General features: G+C 45.9%; 1 protein-coding gene across 2 annotated transcripts in view; it reads right to left on the bottom strand.

Annotated features, from left to right (window-relative positions):
* Positions 1–2,125, bottom strand: part of ASXL2 (ASXL transcriptional regulator 2) — a 158,023-nt gene extending 155,898 nt beyond the window's left edge. The window contains exon 1 of one of the 2 annotated variants that reach the window (XM_050753573.1): positions 1,771–2,125. In XM_050753573.1, coding sequence (XP_050609530.1) covers positions 1,771–1,827 — 57 coding nt within the window. In that variant the 5' untranslated portion in view covers positions 1,828–2,125. The remainder of the gene's footprint in view (positions 1–1,770) is intronic. The other variant, XM_050753574.1, reaches the window with a different exon arrangement.
* Positions 2,126–17,234: the final 15,109 nt, after the last annotated feature.

The raw sequence follows: 17,234 nt of genomic DNA, 5'->3' as shown, positions 1-17,234 counted from the left end.
GAGACGGGGTTTCACCGTGTTAGCCAGGATGGTCTCGATCTCCTGACCTCGTGATCCGCCCATCTTGGCCTCCCAAAGTGCTGGGATTACAGGCTTGAGCCACCGCGCCCGGCCTACAAAATATTTTTAATAAAAAAAAAAATTTTAAAGATCCTAGGAACTTAAAATTAATTAGCATAAATTAGGGTCCAGGTCTGCTTACCTATAATTAAAATTCATCATGCTTCTTTTATTAACAGAAAGAGGTCTTCAGGTATCCACCAAGTAGAGAGTAAAATAGTCCTCTGTGGGGAAGCAACCTCTACACCATCAAAAAAAAGTATAGGAGTCTTATCTTTTAGAGAGAAACTTCTAGCACAGGAAGATATACCAAGATATATTGTAAGTGAAAACACCCAGAAAAGTAAAATGTGCTATTATTTCTTAACTTTTTTACATTTCCAACTAAGAGAAATAAAAATTGAAGACTCATCAACCTCCTAATGCATAAAGTTTACAAAACAAATGCGCAAAGTTTACAAACAAATGCACAAGACTGAATAAACAGTATGACCTAGATTTGAGGAAATAAATAAAAGAGACTAGATGGTAATATACCAAATGTTAGCAGATACAGACGAGGGGTGAAATAAATGTGATTTTTTTTTAATTTTCTTTTTTATAATTTTCCAAATTTCCCCACAGTAACATTACTTTCATATTTAAAAAACCTCATTAAAAAATAAACCATATGACATAAGGGTTCACTAAGAAGGGCTATGTTGTCGAAGTATTACTGGCATGATTCACCATTAAAGGGGTGAACACCTCTCACTTTCCACTATTAAAATGCTGTTTAATGCCCTATTACTTTTCTGCTGCATCCTCAACGATGGAATGAACTTCACTATCTCCTACCATTTCATTTCTGCATACAACATGCTTTTAAATTTTTCTTCTTAAAATATGGTAAAAGTTCTCAATAATCCTCAATAGTCCACTTTTTAAAACCTACCTCTACATTTCGTCATAACAGAATTAGGGGGAAAAATTGTTTTGCCCACTAATTACAACTTCATTAGGCCACCATCACTTTGGCTAGGGAAAAGTGAAGGCCGGGTAAACTACACGTCCCACCATGCATTGCTGCCTTGTTCGGAGTAGGTCTCTACGGAAACAGGAAAAAAAAAAAAAATTCTACAAGTCCCACCTGTTACTTCGTTTCTAAACACCTCCTGCACTTTCGGCTCCAACACCAAACAAAAACAAAAGCCTCGTGATCTCACGTCTGCTCCGGGAGCCAGACAAGCAGGGGGCCCGGGGTCATAGGCATGTCCGCTGTAACGGGTAAATTCTATCCAGCTCCAGCGCTCCCCTCTCCTTTCCGGGGCTGGATGCACGCACAAGCCTTCTATCTGCATCCAATGGGGGCTCTCCAGCCGCACAAGGGAGAAGAACCGGTTACCGTGCAAGCACCACAGACTTCCCCGTGACGGGGCGGGGGCTACCACAGAGCAGAGGTGATAGCGACGTGACCCCAAGAGACAGCCTCAAAACACTGAGGACTCGCCGCAGACGCCGAGAGAAGCCACGGCCCCGCAGCTATCGCGTTCCGCCGGGCGCCTCCATTCCCACAGGGATCGCAACCCCGACACTAACCGCCGCCCTCTCCGCGCGGTTTTGTGCCCCCTCAGCCGGGTCTCTGGGCCAGTGACCTCCCTTCCCCTGCGACTGGCGGACGACAAGGGAACGAAATCCTCCCGGCCTTCCCCTTCGTTCCCTCCCCCTTACCGTCTTGGCGGCCTCCGCCCAGGTCCTGCCCTTCTTCCTACGTCCCTTTTCCCTCATGTCGGGTCTTGAACTGACTGGGAGGTTCCCGTGTCCGGGCTCCGGCCGCCCTCCCTGCCTGCTCTGCCCTGCGCTGCTTTTCCCGCGGTGCCGGGAAAGGTGGGAGAAAAGGGAAGTCAGGCCGGGGGGGCACCCAAGCAGAGGAAGCGGCGGGGGTGGTGCGCGGGGGGGTCTATGGGGCGGCCGGTCCTCCTGCTGCCGTTGCCACTGCTACCGCCGCTGCCATATTGGGTTCTTACTGTACAGGCTGCCGCTACGGTCATGTGACCGCTCCCGCGCGGCCGTCACTACTGTACGCAGCCGGCCGCGCGAACGAGCGCGGGCGCGCCCCCGCCTCCCAAGCCGGGCCGCTGAGCGAGCGAGCCGGCAGTCTGCGATACCTCGTCACGCCCCCACCCTTCCGGTCTCCGCCTCTCCGCAGGAGCATGCGCGCGAGGGAGGCCCCGGCAGTAGCTGGCGTCTGACGGCCGACGCTCACACCTACAGCGAGTATCTGCCTGCGGAAGCGGAACTTGTTCCATCCGGGAAAGCTTATTGAACTGATCCCGCCTCGTGCGAGGCGCTGCATGGGCTGTGTAGACCTGGGGAACTGACCTCTTACCTCAGTGGGTGACTCTGCCAACTATCACTTTAGATAAGCTCTGCGTTTGTGTTTTCTCATTTATTTGCATTTTTACAAAGGTTATCTTTTTGAAGATAGGCAACAATTCTCATCTACCTATTAACCCCATTCGATAGGCGAAGCAACTGAGATTGAGTGACTTGCCAAACTCACAAGTCTGGGATGTAGAGACACCAAATATCAAATTGCCAGCTCAGAGCCCTTTCCATCTCCCCAGAAAGCCTCAAACTTAGGTGACTGTTTTTAAGGCCCCTGGTAACTGCATCCACGCTTTTACATGTGAAGCTACTCATCAGTGACAGAAATGGTGTCGTCTTTATTTCGATGAGCTCAGTCCCTAGCATAGTGCCTGTACCTATCAGGCGCCCAGTAAATATTTGCTGAATGATTCAGACATTTCTGTGGTCAGAGACCATTATTTGTAGTATCCATAACAGCCTTCTGAAAGATCCAGAATGTGGCATCTTCTCTTACATCATCTACGCCTTGATACTTTGCAAAGTAAGAAGCATGTGGTAACACCTGCTGATCTCACCAATCCACCTGCTTCCAGAAGCTGCTTCCAAACAATCTAGTAAATTTACTATAGTGTGAAATAGGACTGAGGATTGGATTGCCTCTTGGGAGGAAAGACAGATGAGAGCACTGCTTAAAGTTTATGGATGCATTTCAGAAGTTCATGGACTCCCTAAAACTATGAACTATATTTTTTGTGTTATATGTGAATTTTTTGAGAAGAGGATTCATAACTTTTCCTCTATTTTTCAAAAAGGATCTGTTGGCCGGGCGCGGTGGCTCAAGCCTGTAAACCCAGCACTTTGGGAGGCCGAGACGGGCGGATCACGAGGTCAGGAGATCGAGACCATCCTGGCTAATACGGTGAAACCCCGTCTCTACTAAAAATACAAAAAACTAGCCGGGCGAGGTGGCGGGCGCCTGTAGTCCCAGCTACTCGGGAGGCTGAGACAGGAGAATGGCGTAAACCCAGGAGGCGGAGCTTGCAGTGAGCTGAGATCTGGCCACTGCACTCCAGCCCGGGTGACACAGCGAGACTCCATCTCAAAAAAAAAAAAAAAGGATCTGTTGTGCCAAAAAAAAAAAAAAGAAAAAGATAGGGAGTTTGAGAGGCCATCTAGAAGTATCTAGATGCTTCCTTATATTTCCCTTCAGTCATGGATCAAACAGCCAATTTCAGCAATTGATATGGATATATTTTCTGAAATGTCTTTGATAATTCATAGCCCTATCCATTACACAGGTAGCATGTACCACCTCCCTCCAAAGCTTATCTCTGTAGTCTAAGAAGGCCTTCTCGCCAGGTGTAGTGGCTCACGCCTGTAATCCCAGCATTTTGGGAGGCCGAGGCCGTCAGATCACTTGAGGCCAGGAGTTCAAGACCAGCCTGGCCAACATGGAGAAACCTCATCTCTACTAAAAATACAAAAATTAGCTGGGCACAGTGGCATGCGCCTGTAATCCCAGCTACTCGGGAGGCTGAGGCAGGAGAATCACTTGAACCTGGGGGACAGAGGTTGCAGTGATTGTGCCATTACACTGCAGCCTGGGCAATAGAGCAAGGCTCAGTCGCAAAAAAAAAAAAAAAGAAAGAAAAGAGAAAAGAAGGTCTTCTCCATCCCTGACTGTTGAGTTGAGTACAGCTTACCACCCAGTCCTGTTGTTTGGTCCTGGAGCCCCAACTGGTTTTCAGACCCTCCTAGGCCAGATAATCCAACTGTCCTTACTTTGGATTTCAGGAGCTCTATCCCCAGGTTTTAATTTCAAAGGTAGGGATTGTAATGTTGTGGTTCCTACTTCTTAATCTCCCACAGATACAGATAGTTTATTATTATTATACAAGTATAATTCCCCAGAAAGTATTTTGTCCCCATGTCTATTGATTGAATTTGTTATGTGTATTTGCATCTCTCTCATCATCCCCACCCTCCTTCTGGATTTCCTTAGATATTCTGTTTCTATTCTCACCCCACTCAAGCCCATCCTACAGGGAATGCCAAATCTATCTTCTTAAAATACCCCTACCTCTACTTTTGCCTCTTCATTTAACTAATAACATTGCTTCATGTATCATGTAAAAATTATTGGCCACCAGTTGCATTCTCACCTTGCCTTCAATCCCTAAATTTACCCATAAATTCGCGCATTCTAACCGCCGCCTCCTCCTTACCATAGCCTAATCCCTCCTTTAATGTACTGTATACAGGACACTATCCCTTCTCATCTTTCTTGGAATGTTGTTCCATTTTTTTCATTATTTTCTAGTTCTGATACCCCTCCACCTCCTTCTACAAGCATATTCAAGACACTTCCAGCTTAAAGAAGTCTCTTTACCCTACCACCCTACCATACCAAATTATTTTTCCTGTCTTTCTTGCCCATAAATATCTTGACCGTGTGGCCAACACTCACCATCTCTACTTTCACAGCTTCCACCCACTCCTCTGCCCTACTAAGTGTAACAATGCTTTACATCTACGAATAAAGGTCTGACTCTTTTGTGGTAAAGTGAATGACCTGCTTTGACAACTTTAGCTTAGTGTACTGCAGAAAATGAAATCAAGAATTTTTAGGCTACAGATATTCAGCCCCAACCCCTTCGAATGCTTTATGTTGGAATCCACATGAGATTTTTATTTTCACAATAAAATTCACCTTTTTTCATCTTTACCAAACTGCTCATTGTAAAAATTTTACAGATATTTGTTTTGTCTGTGGAAGCAGAGACTGACCTTTGACTTCTTGTGCAAGTTATATATTGGAGTGCTCTCAGAAGAAACCTGTAATGTTGTGAGGGAAGCATCATAAAGAAGGGAAGAAGCTGGCCAGGCACAGTGTCTCATGCCTGTAATCTCAGCACTTTGGGAGGTCAAGGTGGGCAGATCACTTGAGGTCAGGAGTTCTATACCAGCCTGGCCAACACGGTGAAACACGGTCTCTACCAAAAAATACAAAAATTAGCTGGGCGTGGTGGCTCACAGCAGTAGTCCCAGATACTTAGGAGGCTGAGGTGGGAGAATCACTTGAACCTGGGAGGTAGAGGTTGCAGTGAGCCGAGATTGTGCCATCGCACTCCAGCCTGGGCAATAGAGTGAGACTCTGTCAAAAAAAAAAAAGAAAAGAAAAGAAAAAGAAAAAAGAGAAAGGAAGAAGCTAAGAAAAGCCTACCCTACCCTCAGCCTCACAACTTGGTTGAGCATGAATGGCCCCTCGTTAAGTATGTCTCCTCTGTAGAATCAAAATTTTCACTCAGATGAGATAGCATCAGGTCTAGACTTGGCAAAGTTTGGGACAGGAAGCGCTAGCAAGCCCATTTGGCCCTCACACAGAAGCTGTTTTATCTTCAACAGTTTTATTATGAATGTGATATTTTTATCTCCATCTGCTTGTCTCCTCTAGATATCTTTCCATTTTTTGTGAAACTTGGGCAAGTTGACACCCTCAAACTCCAACATATAGCATAATTTTAAATAGTTACATAGCATTCCATTGTTTGGATTATGTACAATAGATGTCAGTGATACAAGTTGCAGAGTCTTCAAAAGGCCTGCTCTGCAGTGGTATTTTGGCCACTATTTCTGTTAGTGGTAATTTCCAAGCTAGGATCACTAGATCTCCTACAGATTCTGTAAGCCATCTAGTTTTTTGTTGTTGTTGTTGTTGTTGTTTTTGTTTGTTTGTCTTTTTCAGGCAGAATTTTGCTGTTGTTGCCCAGACTAGAGTGCAGTCGTGCGATTTCAGCTCACTGCAACCTCTGCCTCCCAGGTCCAAGTGGTTCTCCTCCTCAGCCTCCTGAGTAGCTGGGATTACAGGCACTTGCCACCACACCTGGCTAGTTTTTTTGTATTTTTAGTAAAGATGGAGTTTCACCATGTTGACCAGGCAGATGTCCAACTCCTGACCTCAGGTAATCCACCTGCCTTGGCCTCCCAAAGTGCTGGGATTACAAGTGTAAGCCACTGCACATGGCCTAAACCATCTAGTATTTTTTTAAAAAGGCCAGGCACAGTGGCTCATACCTGTAATCCCAGCACTTTGGGAGGCCGAGGTGGGCAGATCATGAGGTCGGGAGATCGAGACCATCCTGGCTAACATGGTGAAACCCCGTCTCTACTAAAAATACAAAAAATTAGCCTAGCATGGTGGTGGCGGGCGCCTGTAGCCCCAGCTACTCTGGAGGCTGAGGCAGGAGAATGGCGTGAACCCGGGAGGCAGAGCTTGCGGTGAGCCGAGATCACACCACTGCTCTCTCTGGGCGACAGAGCGAGACTCTGTCTTAAAAAAAAAAAAAAAAAGTGTGTAGCACCAGGGGTTGGGGGGCTAAGGGAGGGATACCATTAGGAGAAATACCTAATGTAGATGACAGGTTGATGGGTGCAGCAAACCACCATGGCATGTGTATACCTATGTAACAAACCTGCACAATCTGCACATGTATCCCCGAACTTAAAGTATAATAAAATATTTTAATTTTTTTGAAGTGTACAGCACCTTCCCCTTCACTCTCTTTTCCTCCTGCTCCAGCCATGCTTCCCCTTCACTTTCCACCTTGATTGTAAGTTTTCTGAGGCCTCCCCAGCCATACTTTCTGTACAGCCTGTGGAACTGCAAGGCAATTAAACCAATTTTCTTTATAAATGAATTTCTTTACAGCACTGTGAGAATTCAGAATTTCTTTATAGCACTGTGAGAACAGATTAATACAAGGTACAAGATGAAAATGGACTTCATCTGCCTTACAGTCCCATTCACGAATAGCTTTGAACAACAGGAGTGAAGGGACACCCTTCCAGTGTGCAGAGGTTCAGGCAGTGTACTGGATTATCTGCTTTGTGTGGAAAGAGAAATGGCCCAAGGTCAGAATATAAACAGATTCATGGTAGGTGGAGAATAGCTCAGCCAAGTGGTCAGGGTCATGCAACAAAAAAAACTATAAGATCAGAGGTAATGAGGTTGGGATAGAGATATGTGGATGAACCTATGAACACAAAATATAAAGATCTCATGTTTAATGCTCATATTAATACTCACCAGAAAGCATAGAAGAACATTGGCTGAGTATGGTGGCTCACACCTGTAATACCAGCACTTTGAAAGGCTGAGATGGGAGGATCGCTTGATGCCAGTAGTTCAAGTCAAGCCTGGGCAACATAGCAAGACCCTATGTCTGCAGAAAATAATGTGTGTGTTTGCCTTTTTTTTTTTTTTTTTTTTTTTTTGAAATGGAGTCTTGCTCTGTCACCCAGGCTGGAGTGCAATGGTGTGATTTTGGCTCACTGCAACTTCTGCCTCCTGGGTTCAAGCGATTCTCCTGCCTCAACCTCCTGAGTAGCTAGGATTATAGGCACATGCCACCAAGCCTGGCTAATTTTTGTATTTTTTGTAGAGACGGGGTTTCACTGTGTTGGTCAGGCTGTTCTCAAACTCCTGACCTCGTGATCCGCCCACCTCAACCTCCCAAAGTGCTGGGATTACAGGTGTGAGCCACTGTACCCAGCCGAAAATAAAGTTTTAAAAATTAGCTGGGCATGGTGGCATGCGCTTGTGGTCCCCACTACTCAGGAAGCTGAGGCAGGAGGATCACCTGAGCCCAGGAGAGTGAGGCTGCAGTGAGCCATGATCACACCACTGCATTCCAGCCTGGCCGACAGAGCAAGACCCTGTCTCAAAAAAAAAAAAAAAAAGCATAGAAGAAGCATGAAGCTCTAAGCAAACAAACAGGCAGAATGACTCAGCCAGTTGACATCAGGCAGCCTCTGTCATTGACCACTCCAGTGGTACATAATTCATCTATGAACATAGTAGACGTGGTGGCAGGGATGGAGGCTATGAATGGACCCAACATCATGGGTTCCCACTCACCACTGAACTTTTACCTTCTACTGCTACTGAATGTCCAACCTGCCAGCAAGAAGGATGAAAACCAACCCTCTGATGTGACACCATCCTTCAAGTACACCAATCAGCCACTTGGAGGTAAGTTGCCTACAGTAGACCCCTTCACCTTACAAGGGGCAGCAATTCATTTTAACTGGAATATGCATATATTTCAGGTATGAGTTTGCCTTTCCTACTAATAGAGCCTCAAAGTGGTGCTCAGCCAGCACCACTTTCAAGAGCTTACAAAATATCTGATCCATTGATATGGGATCTCATATAACAGTGCATCAAAACAAAGAGCCTTTTTTTTTTTGAGACGGAGTTTTGCTCTTGTTGCCCAGGCTGGAATGCAATGGCACGATCTCGGCTCACTAGACCTCTGCATCCCAGGTTCAAGCGATTCTCCTGCCTCAGCCTCCCTAATAACTGGGATTACAGGTGCATGCCATCACGCCCAGCTACTCTTTTGTATTTTTAGTAGAGACAGGGTTTCACTATGTTGGTCAGGCTGGTCTCGAACTCGTGACCTCAGGTGATCTGCCTGCCTTGGCCTCTCAAAGTGCTGGGATTACAGGTGTGAGCCACCGCTCCTGGCCATAAAGAGCCCATTTTATTTATTCATTCATTCATTCATTCATTCATGATTAATAGACTATTTAGGCAGGAATTCATATAGTCATCATTGCCAGACTTAATATGAAAGGTTAAATGTTCCATCCAATTTTCCTTCCCGGATAAGTTTTTCTTTCCTATATGTCAGTTTTGAAAACATAGTACCAGAAGAAGAGGGGCCTAAATCCACACAGAGTTCCCAAGAGTGAGTTTTTAGATGTGGGTCTGAAATTAGAATAGACATTTGCTGATCTTGGATAGGTCCAACGAATCAAGGCAGGATCTTCGATGACCCCTCAGTGGTTGGGTTTGTTGTACTGAAGCAGGTACTCTCATTTCAGCCGAGAAAGAACCCATTTTATAACAAAGAAGAGATGGCAGTATACACATGACTTTGGGATCTTCTGGTCTCCGGGCCTTTATTTTTCAAAAAGCATGTAATTCTTCAAGTCATACAGCTATCGAAGATACTAATTGAATTTACAGTAGTCTATTGTCATCCTAACTACACAGAAACTTTTGGCCTGATTAAGCAATGCCATGGCCCACTCATGGCACACTGAGAAACCAGGGCAGAGATGTATCCTGTGAGGATAGACACCACCCTCAAAAACACATATAGCTGCTCTAAATCAATGACCAACATACGGTGCTTTGTCCCTAATAGGTAGAATACATGGGTCTGGAAACAAAGGGGTGGAAAAAGAAATGGCTCAGCTTCATGCATCCCATTCCCTCAGCTCTGGGCTCTGTGAGTTTAGAAATTCTGATTTCCAAGGGGACTGTTTCCACCAAGAGGCACAGCAAGAGTCCCACTGAACTTTACGGTTACTGCCTGAGCACTTCAGACTCCTGTGTCAAGGGACCAGACAACATAAAGAGAAGTCACCACATTGTCGGAGTAATTGATCCTGATCTTCAGGAGGAAGTAGGGGCCACACATGGTGGCTCATCCCTGTAATTCCAGAACTTTGGGAGGCCAAGGTGGGCAGATCACTTCAAGTCAGGAGTTCAAGACCTCATGGCCAACATAGTGAAACCCCATCTCTACTAAAAATACAAAAATTAGCCAGGCGTGGTGATACATGCCTGTGGTCCTAGCTACTCAGGAGGCTGAGGTGGGAGGATCACTTCAGCCAAGGAGGCAGAGGTTGCAGAGAGCTGAGATTTTACCGCTGCCCTCCCGCCTGGGCAACAGAGCAAGACCCTGTCTCAATACAGAACAAAACAAAACAAAACAAAAAACAACAAAAGAGGAAGTTCAGATTCTGTTACATAACGGAAGCTGAAAGGACCCTGTTAGCTGTCCTGAAGGGATCCCCTGAAAGGATCCACTTAGCTGTCCCTTAGTACTCTCTTACCCAATTTTGTTAGTAAATGGTACATCAGCCACAGCTTTAAAAAGGATTGTTGACTTGGCGCAGTGGCTCACACCTGTAATCCCAGCACTTTGGGAGGCTGAAGTGGGTGGATTGCTTGAGGTCAGGAGTTTGAGACCAGCCTGGCCAACCTGGTGAAACCCCATTTCTACTAAAAATACAAAAATTAGCTGGGTGTGATGGCAGGCACCTGTAATCCCAGCTAGTCGGGAGACTGAGGCATGAGAATTGCTTGAGCCCAGGAGGCAGACGTTGCAGTGAGCCAAGATTGCGCCACTGCACTCCATGATTGTTAGCAGGTGCTTAGACCCTTTGGTCATGAAAGTCTGGGCTGCATCACCAGGCAGGCCGCCTAGACCAGCAGAGGCACTAACTGAGGGGAAGAGGAATCTGCATTTGGATAGTAGAGGAGGGAGACAATGAGTAGAGTTGCAACCTTGAGATCAACTGCAGTGGTGGAGGCTGTCTTTCCCTCACTGTCCTCTCCTTATAAACTTCCCTCAGGGGAAGAGGCCCACCAGAATCCAGGAAGAGCTGCTCCCAGAACCCACACAATAAGTAGTTCCAAGTGGACTGTATGTAAAACTCGAATTCACTTCCCATCCTCCCCTTCAGGACTGAAATACTTACTCCCCCAGCTGTTGGGAATTTTCTCTGAGACTTGCCTTAGCTGAAGAGAGTCATTCTGCTTCAAATCACTTCTCAGGGCAGCTTGTATCCAATATGTTGGAGTATAAAGGCCTGGCCACCTCACCTTGTCTTAGGATGACCCTGAGGTGCTAGCCTGGCTTCAGAGCTCCCCATAGAGTCGGCTGAAACATTTGCTGAAAGCGTAGCAGAGCCCAGCTTCTCCATCTGCCCAATCCTGCTTCCTTCACTTCCTCCACAGGTGTTGATCCTGAAGGCACCCCTAATGAACTTCCCACACGCTAGCCTACTCTGCAACCATGCTGGTGGGTGTAAATAAAATTTCTGGAAGGATACACAAAATAATATTAAAAGTAAGTATCTAAGGGTAGTGGGGAGTTTGGAATTATGAAAAGAAGACTTTTTCGGCCGGGCGAGGTGGCTCAAGCCTGTAATCCCAGCACTTTGGGGGCCGAGATGGGCGGATCACGAGGTCAGAAGATCGAGACCATCCTGGCTAACACGGTGAAACCCCGTCTCTACTAAAAAATACAAAAAACTAGCCAGGCGAGGTGGCGGGCGCCTGTAGTCCCAGCTACTCGAGAGGCTGAGGCAGGAGAATGGCGTAAACCCAGCAGGCGGAGCTTGCAGTGAGCTGAGATCACGCCACTGCACTCCAGCCTGGGCGACAGAGTGAGACTCCGTCTCAAAAAAAAGAAAAGTCTTTTTTTTTTTTTTTTTTTTTTTTGAGACGGAGTCTCGCTCTGTCGCCCAGGCTGGAGTGCAGTGGCCGGATCTCAGCTCACTGCAAGCTCCGCCTCCCAGGTTCGGGCCATTCTCCTGTCTCAGCCTCCTGAGTAGCTGGGACTACAGGCGCCCGCCACCTCGCCCGGCTAGTTTTTTGTATTTTTTAGTAGAGACGGGGTTTCACCTTGTTAGCCAGGATGGTCTCGATCTCCTGACCTAGTGATCCGCCCGTCTCGGCCTCCCAAAGTGCTGGGATTACAGGCTTAAGCCACCGCGCCCGGCCAGAAAAGTCTTTTAAAGACTTTTTCTTTTCTTTTCTTTTCTTTTTTTTGAGACGGAGTCTCGCTCTGTCCCCTAGGCTGGAGTGCAGTGGCGCGATCTCAGCTCACTGAAATCTCCATCTCCTGGGTTCAAGTGATTCTTCTGCCTCAGCCTCCTGAGTAGCTGGGACTACAGGCACATGCCACCAGGCCCAGCTATTTTTTTTTGTATTTTTAGTAGAGACGGGGTTTCAGCATCTTGGCCAGGTTGGCCTTGAACTCTTGACCTCATGATCCACCTGCCTTGGCCTCCCAAAGTGCTGGGATTACGGGCGTGAGCCACCACACTCGACCGTGATGATCAATTTTGTTATATACTTTTTACCACAATTAAAAGTTTAAAAAAAAAAAAAACTTTTTAAAGGCTGGGTGCAGTGGCTCATACCTGTAATCCCAGCACTTTGGAAGGCCAAGGTGGGCGGATCACCTGAGGTCAGGAGCTTGAGACCAGCCTGACCAACATGGAGAAACCCCATTTCTACTAAAAATACAAGAAATTAGCTGAGCGTGGTGGCACATGCCTGTAATACCAGCTACTTGGGAGGCTGAGGTAGGAGAATCGCTTGAACCGGGAGGCAGAGGTTGTGGTGAGCTGAGATTATGACATTGTACTCCAGACTAGACAACAAGAGTGAAACTCCATCTCACACACACACAAAAAAAACCACCAACAACAACAAAAACCATTTTAAACCATTTTAAAGTATACAGTTCAATAGCGTGAAGTATATTCACATTGTTGTACAATAGATCTCCGGAAGTTTTTCATTTTGCAAAACTGAAACTCTGATCCATTAAAGAACAACTTTCCATCTTCCCCTATCCCCAGCCCCTGGTAACTTATATCATTCTATTTTCCACTCCACGAGCAATTTTTCGATCAATGATTAGTAATGCTTACTTAAGACCTCTACAGTCTTAGAGCCTATTTTGTGAGGGCAACATAGCTCCCATAGAAGTCCATTTTCTCACATTCACAATCAAGATGAAGCACAGTACCTATTTTGTAGTCTGGTTCCCATTTGGAGTCAAGGCTGGTATCCATTGCCAACATTCAAGAGTAGGATGCTATATTACTCACCATTGTCTTTTTAGCTCAGTGAAGAATACCTGGCACAGTGGTCCACAAACTTTTGGATGTCATGAACAAATTCATTCTTTTTTTTTTTTTCTTTTTTTTTTTTTTTTTGTCAGTAGTAGTGATGTGTGCCTGGAGGCCCAGCTACTCAGGAGGCTGAGGTGGGAGGATCTCTTGGGGCTAGGAGTTTGAGGCTGTAGTGCATTATAATCATGGTTGTGAATAGCCGCTGCACTCTAGCCTGGGCAACATAGCAAGACTCTGGCCTAAAAAAAAAATTCGCACAAACACAATTTTTTTAAATAGACAGATGACTGACATAAGATGTTCAACTCTTTATTCATATAAGTAAGCATATTTTTTGTTTGGTTTGTTTCATTTTGAGACAGGGTCTTGCTCTGTCACCCAGACTGGAATGCAGTGACAAGATCAGAGCTCACTGAAGCCTCGAACTTCTGGCCTCAAGTCATCCTCCCACCTCAGCCTCCCAAGTAGCTGGGACTACAGGTGCATGCCACCACACCCAGCTAATTTTCCATTTTTTTGTAGAGATGGGGTCTCACCGTGTTGCCCAGGCTCATCTCGAAATGCTGGCCTCCGAGATCGCGCCACTGCACTCCAGCCTGGGCAACAGTGCAAGACTCCATCTCAAAAATAAATAAATACATAAATAAATAAATAAAATAAAAAAGAAATCCTGGCCTCAAGTGATCCTCCTGCCTCAACCTCCCAAAGTCCCAAAGTGCTGGGATTATAGGTGTGAACTACAGCACCTAGCCAGTAAACACATTTTAAATAATTGACTCCTATCTATGATCTTCATAATTTTTAGGAAAGGAAAGACATTTAACAGCAACCAGCTAGAATAAAAGTTAGAAGAACATAAGCTCAGACCAAAAGACAATATGTTGTTTTTTCTCCCCTTCTCTCTCCAATTCTGTCTGATGGCATTGCAAAGACAATTTCTTTTTTAAGGAAAATTTTATACCCTCACAGATAGTAGAACCAGTACCAATTCCAGGGGGACACTGATTGTTTTAAAAATGCGATATTGGATGGGCGCGGTGGCTCATGCCAGTAATCTCAGCACTTTGGGAGGCCGAGGTGGGCAGATCGCCTGAAGTCGGGAATTTGAGACCAGCCTGGCCAACATGGCAAAACCCTGTCTCTACTAAAAATACAAAAATTAGCCAGGCATGGTAGTAGGTACCTGTAATCCCAGCTACTTGGGAAGCCGAGGCAAGAGAATCGCTTGAACCAGGGAGGCAGAGGTTGCAGTGAGCCGAGATCGCGCCACTGCACTCTAGCCTGGGCAACAGAGTGAGACTCCATCTCAAAAAACAAAAAACAAAACAAAACAAAACAAAAATGCAATATTGGATGGGTGCGATGGCTCACGCCAGTGATCTTAGCACTTTGGGAGGGTAAGGCAGACGAATTGCTTGAGCTCAGGAGTTCGAGATCAGCCTCCTATTTAATAATAAATAAATAAATAAGCAATATTAAGCGACATAGTATGAATATGCCAGAGCACAGGGCTGCTGAGGCCCTCATTAACTCTGCCCTGGCCACAGACTTTAGCTTTGACCAGTTTACCATCTCACTCCTGCCTTAAGTTATGTCATGACCAGGAGACAGACTGTAGGTGGGCCCCATCCAAAGTCCTTGTGTCTGATCCCCTATGGTTCAACAGCAGTGACCACACAGAGAAAGAGGTGCTAGAATCTGACTGCCTGGGCTGGAATTCCTTCTCGTGAGTATATTCTACTTATGAAAACTTGGGCAAGCCACTTCTTTCTTCCTTTCTTTTATTTTATTGTATTTGAGACAGGGTCTCACTCTGTTGCCCATGCTGGAGTGCAGTGGTGTGATCACAGCTTACTGCAGCCTCGACCTCCTGGGCTCAAGTAATTCTCCCACTTCAGTCTCCCAAGTAGCTGTGACCACAGGTGCATGCTACCACACCTAGCTAATTTTTTAATTTTTTGTAGAGACAGGGTCTCATCATGTTGCCCAGGGTGGTCTCCAACTCCTGGGCTCAAGTGATCCTCCCATTTTGGCCTCCCAAAGTACTGAGGTTACAGGCATGAGCCACCACACGTCGCCTTACTTAACTTCTTTAAATCTCAGTTTCCTCTGCTAAGTTTGTTGTGGCGTCTGAATGAGGTAATACATGTAAAATGCTTGGAATAGCGCCTGGTATATTGTAAGCCATTGGTAAATGTTTACTATTGTATTTTTGTTGTGGTTGTTGTTGTTTGTTTGTTTTTTGAGACAGAGTCTCATTCTGTCACCCAGACTAGAGTGCAGTAGCATGGTCTCGGCTCACTGCAACCTCTGCCTCCTGGGTTCAAGCAATTCTCATGACTCAGCCTCCCAAGTAGCTGGGATTACAGGCAAGTGCCACCGCACCCAGCTAATTTTTGTATTTTTAGTAGAGATGGAGTTTTGCCATAATGACCAGGCTGGTCTCGAACTCTTGACCTCAGATGATCTGGCTGCCTCGGCCTCCCAAAGTGCTGGGATTACAGATGTGAGCTACTGTGTCCAGCCTGCTATTGTATTTTATATATTACACATGGACAGAAAAGAAGGCAAAAGTAGACCTTCTCTTCTTCCTTCCTGCAGAATGTCTGAATACCTGGCTGTCACCATTTCTCTACTGAACTGTTATCATTCCTCTACTTTTTAATTTTGTATTAATTTTTTTCTTTTTTAGAGATGGGGTCTTGCTATGTTGCCCAGACTGGTCTGAAACTCCTGGGCCCAAGCACGCTCCTGCTTCAGCCTCTTGAATACCTGAGATTACAGGCACGTGCCACCAAACCTGGCCATTTTTCTACTAAATGCAACAAGATTTAGCTTACTTGGTGACCTGGCCAGCAGAAGCCTGGAGGAAAAGAGAAGAAAGCAATTAACTACTGAATGCCTGGCGTATACTGGACAATTTATATGAGGACATGAAAATTGAGGAACTTCTCAAGAAACATTTCCTTTAGGGACAATTTCCCAACTAGTACGATGACCTTGAAATAATCAAATCAAGTCAATTAAACAGATTAATTTAGTATCTTTCAACCTTGATCCAAATACCAAAGACCAGAAAGGAGTATAAGACTACAAAGCGGTGGCCAGATACAGTGGCTCACACCTGTAATCCCAGCACTTTGGGAGGCCAAGGCGAGTGGATCACGAGGTTAGGAGTTCAAGACCAGCCTGACCAACATGGTGAAACCCCGTCTCTACTAAGAATACAAAAATTAGCCGGGCACGGTGGCACGCACCTAATCCTACCTACTCAGGAGGCTGAGGCAGGAGAATGGCTTGAACCCGGGAAGTGCAGGTTGCAGTGAGCCAAGATCATGCCACTGCACTCCAGCCTGGGCAACAGAGTGAGACTCCATCTTAAAAAAAAAAAAGAAGCCGGGCGCGGTGACTCAAGCCTGTAATCCCAGCACTTTGGGAGGCCGAGACGGGCGGATCACGAGGTCAGGAGATCGAGACCATCCTGGCTAACACGGTGAAACCCCGTCTCTACTAAAAATTACAAAAAACTAGCTGGGCGAGGTGGCGGGTGCCTGTAGTCCCAGCTACTCGGGAGGCTGAGGCAGGAGAATGGCGTGAACCCGGGAGGCGGAGCTTGCAGTGAGCCGAGATCGCACCACTGCACTCCAGCCTGGGTGACAGAGCAAGACTCCGTCTCAAAAAAAAAAAAAAAAAAAAAAAAAAAAAAAAAAAAAAGAAAAAGAAAAAAAGACTGCAAAGCAGTAGGTGCAGGGACAGTGTCTGCTACGTTCATTATTGTATTTGCGGTGCATCTTGTGATACTTGCTTTTTTTTTTTTTTGAGATCTGTCTCTCCAGCCTGGGCAACAGAGCAGACAAAACCTCTTCTCTACCAAAAATACAAAAATTATCTAAGCATGGTGGCGCATGCCTGTAATCCCAGCTACTCGGGTGGCTGAGGCTGGAGAATCGCTTATCCCCGGGAATTGGAGGTCAAGTGAGCTGAGATCATGCCACTGTACTCCAGTCTAGGTGACAAGAGTGAGACTCCATCTCAAAAAAAAAAAAAAAAAAAAAAAAAGACAAGGTCTCCCTCTGTTGCCCAGGCTGCAGTGCAGTGGT

This window comes from Macaca thibetana, chromosome 13 (genome assembly GCF_024542745.1).
Source record: "Macaca thibetana thibetana isolate TM-01 chromosome 13, ASM2454274v1, whole genome shotgun sequence".
Classification (NCBI taxonomy): Eukaryota; Metazoa; Chordata; class Mammalia; order Primates; family Cercopithecidae; genus Macaca; species Macaca thibetana.
This window is presented reverse-complemented; position numbering and strand designations above follow the sequence as displayed.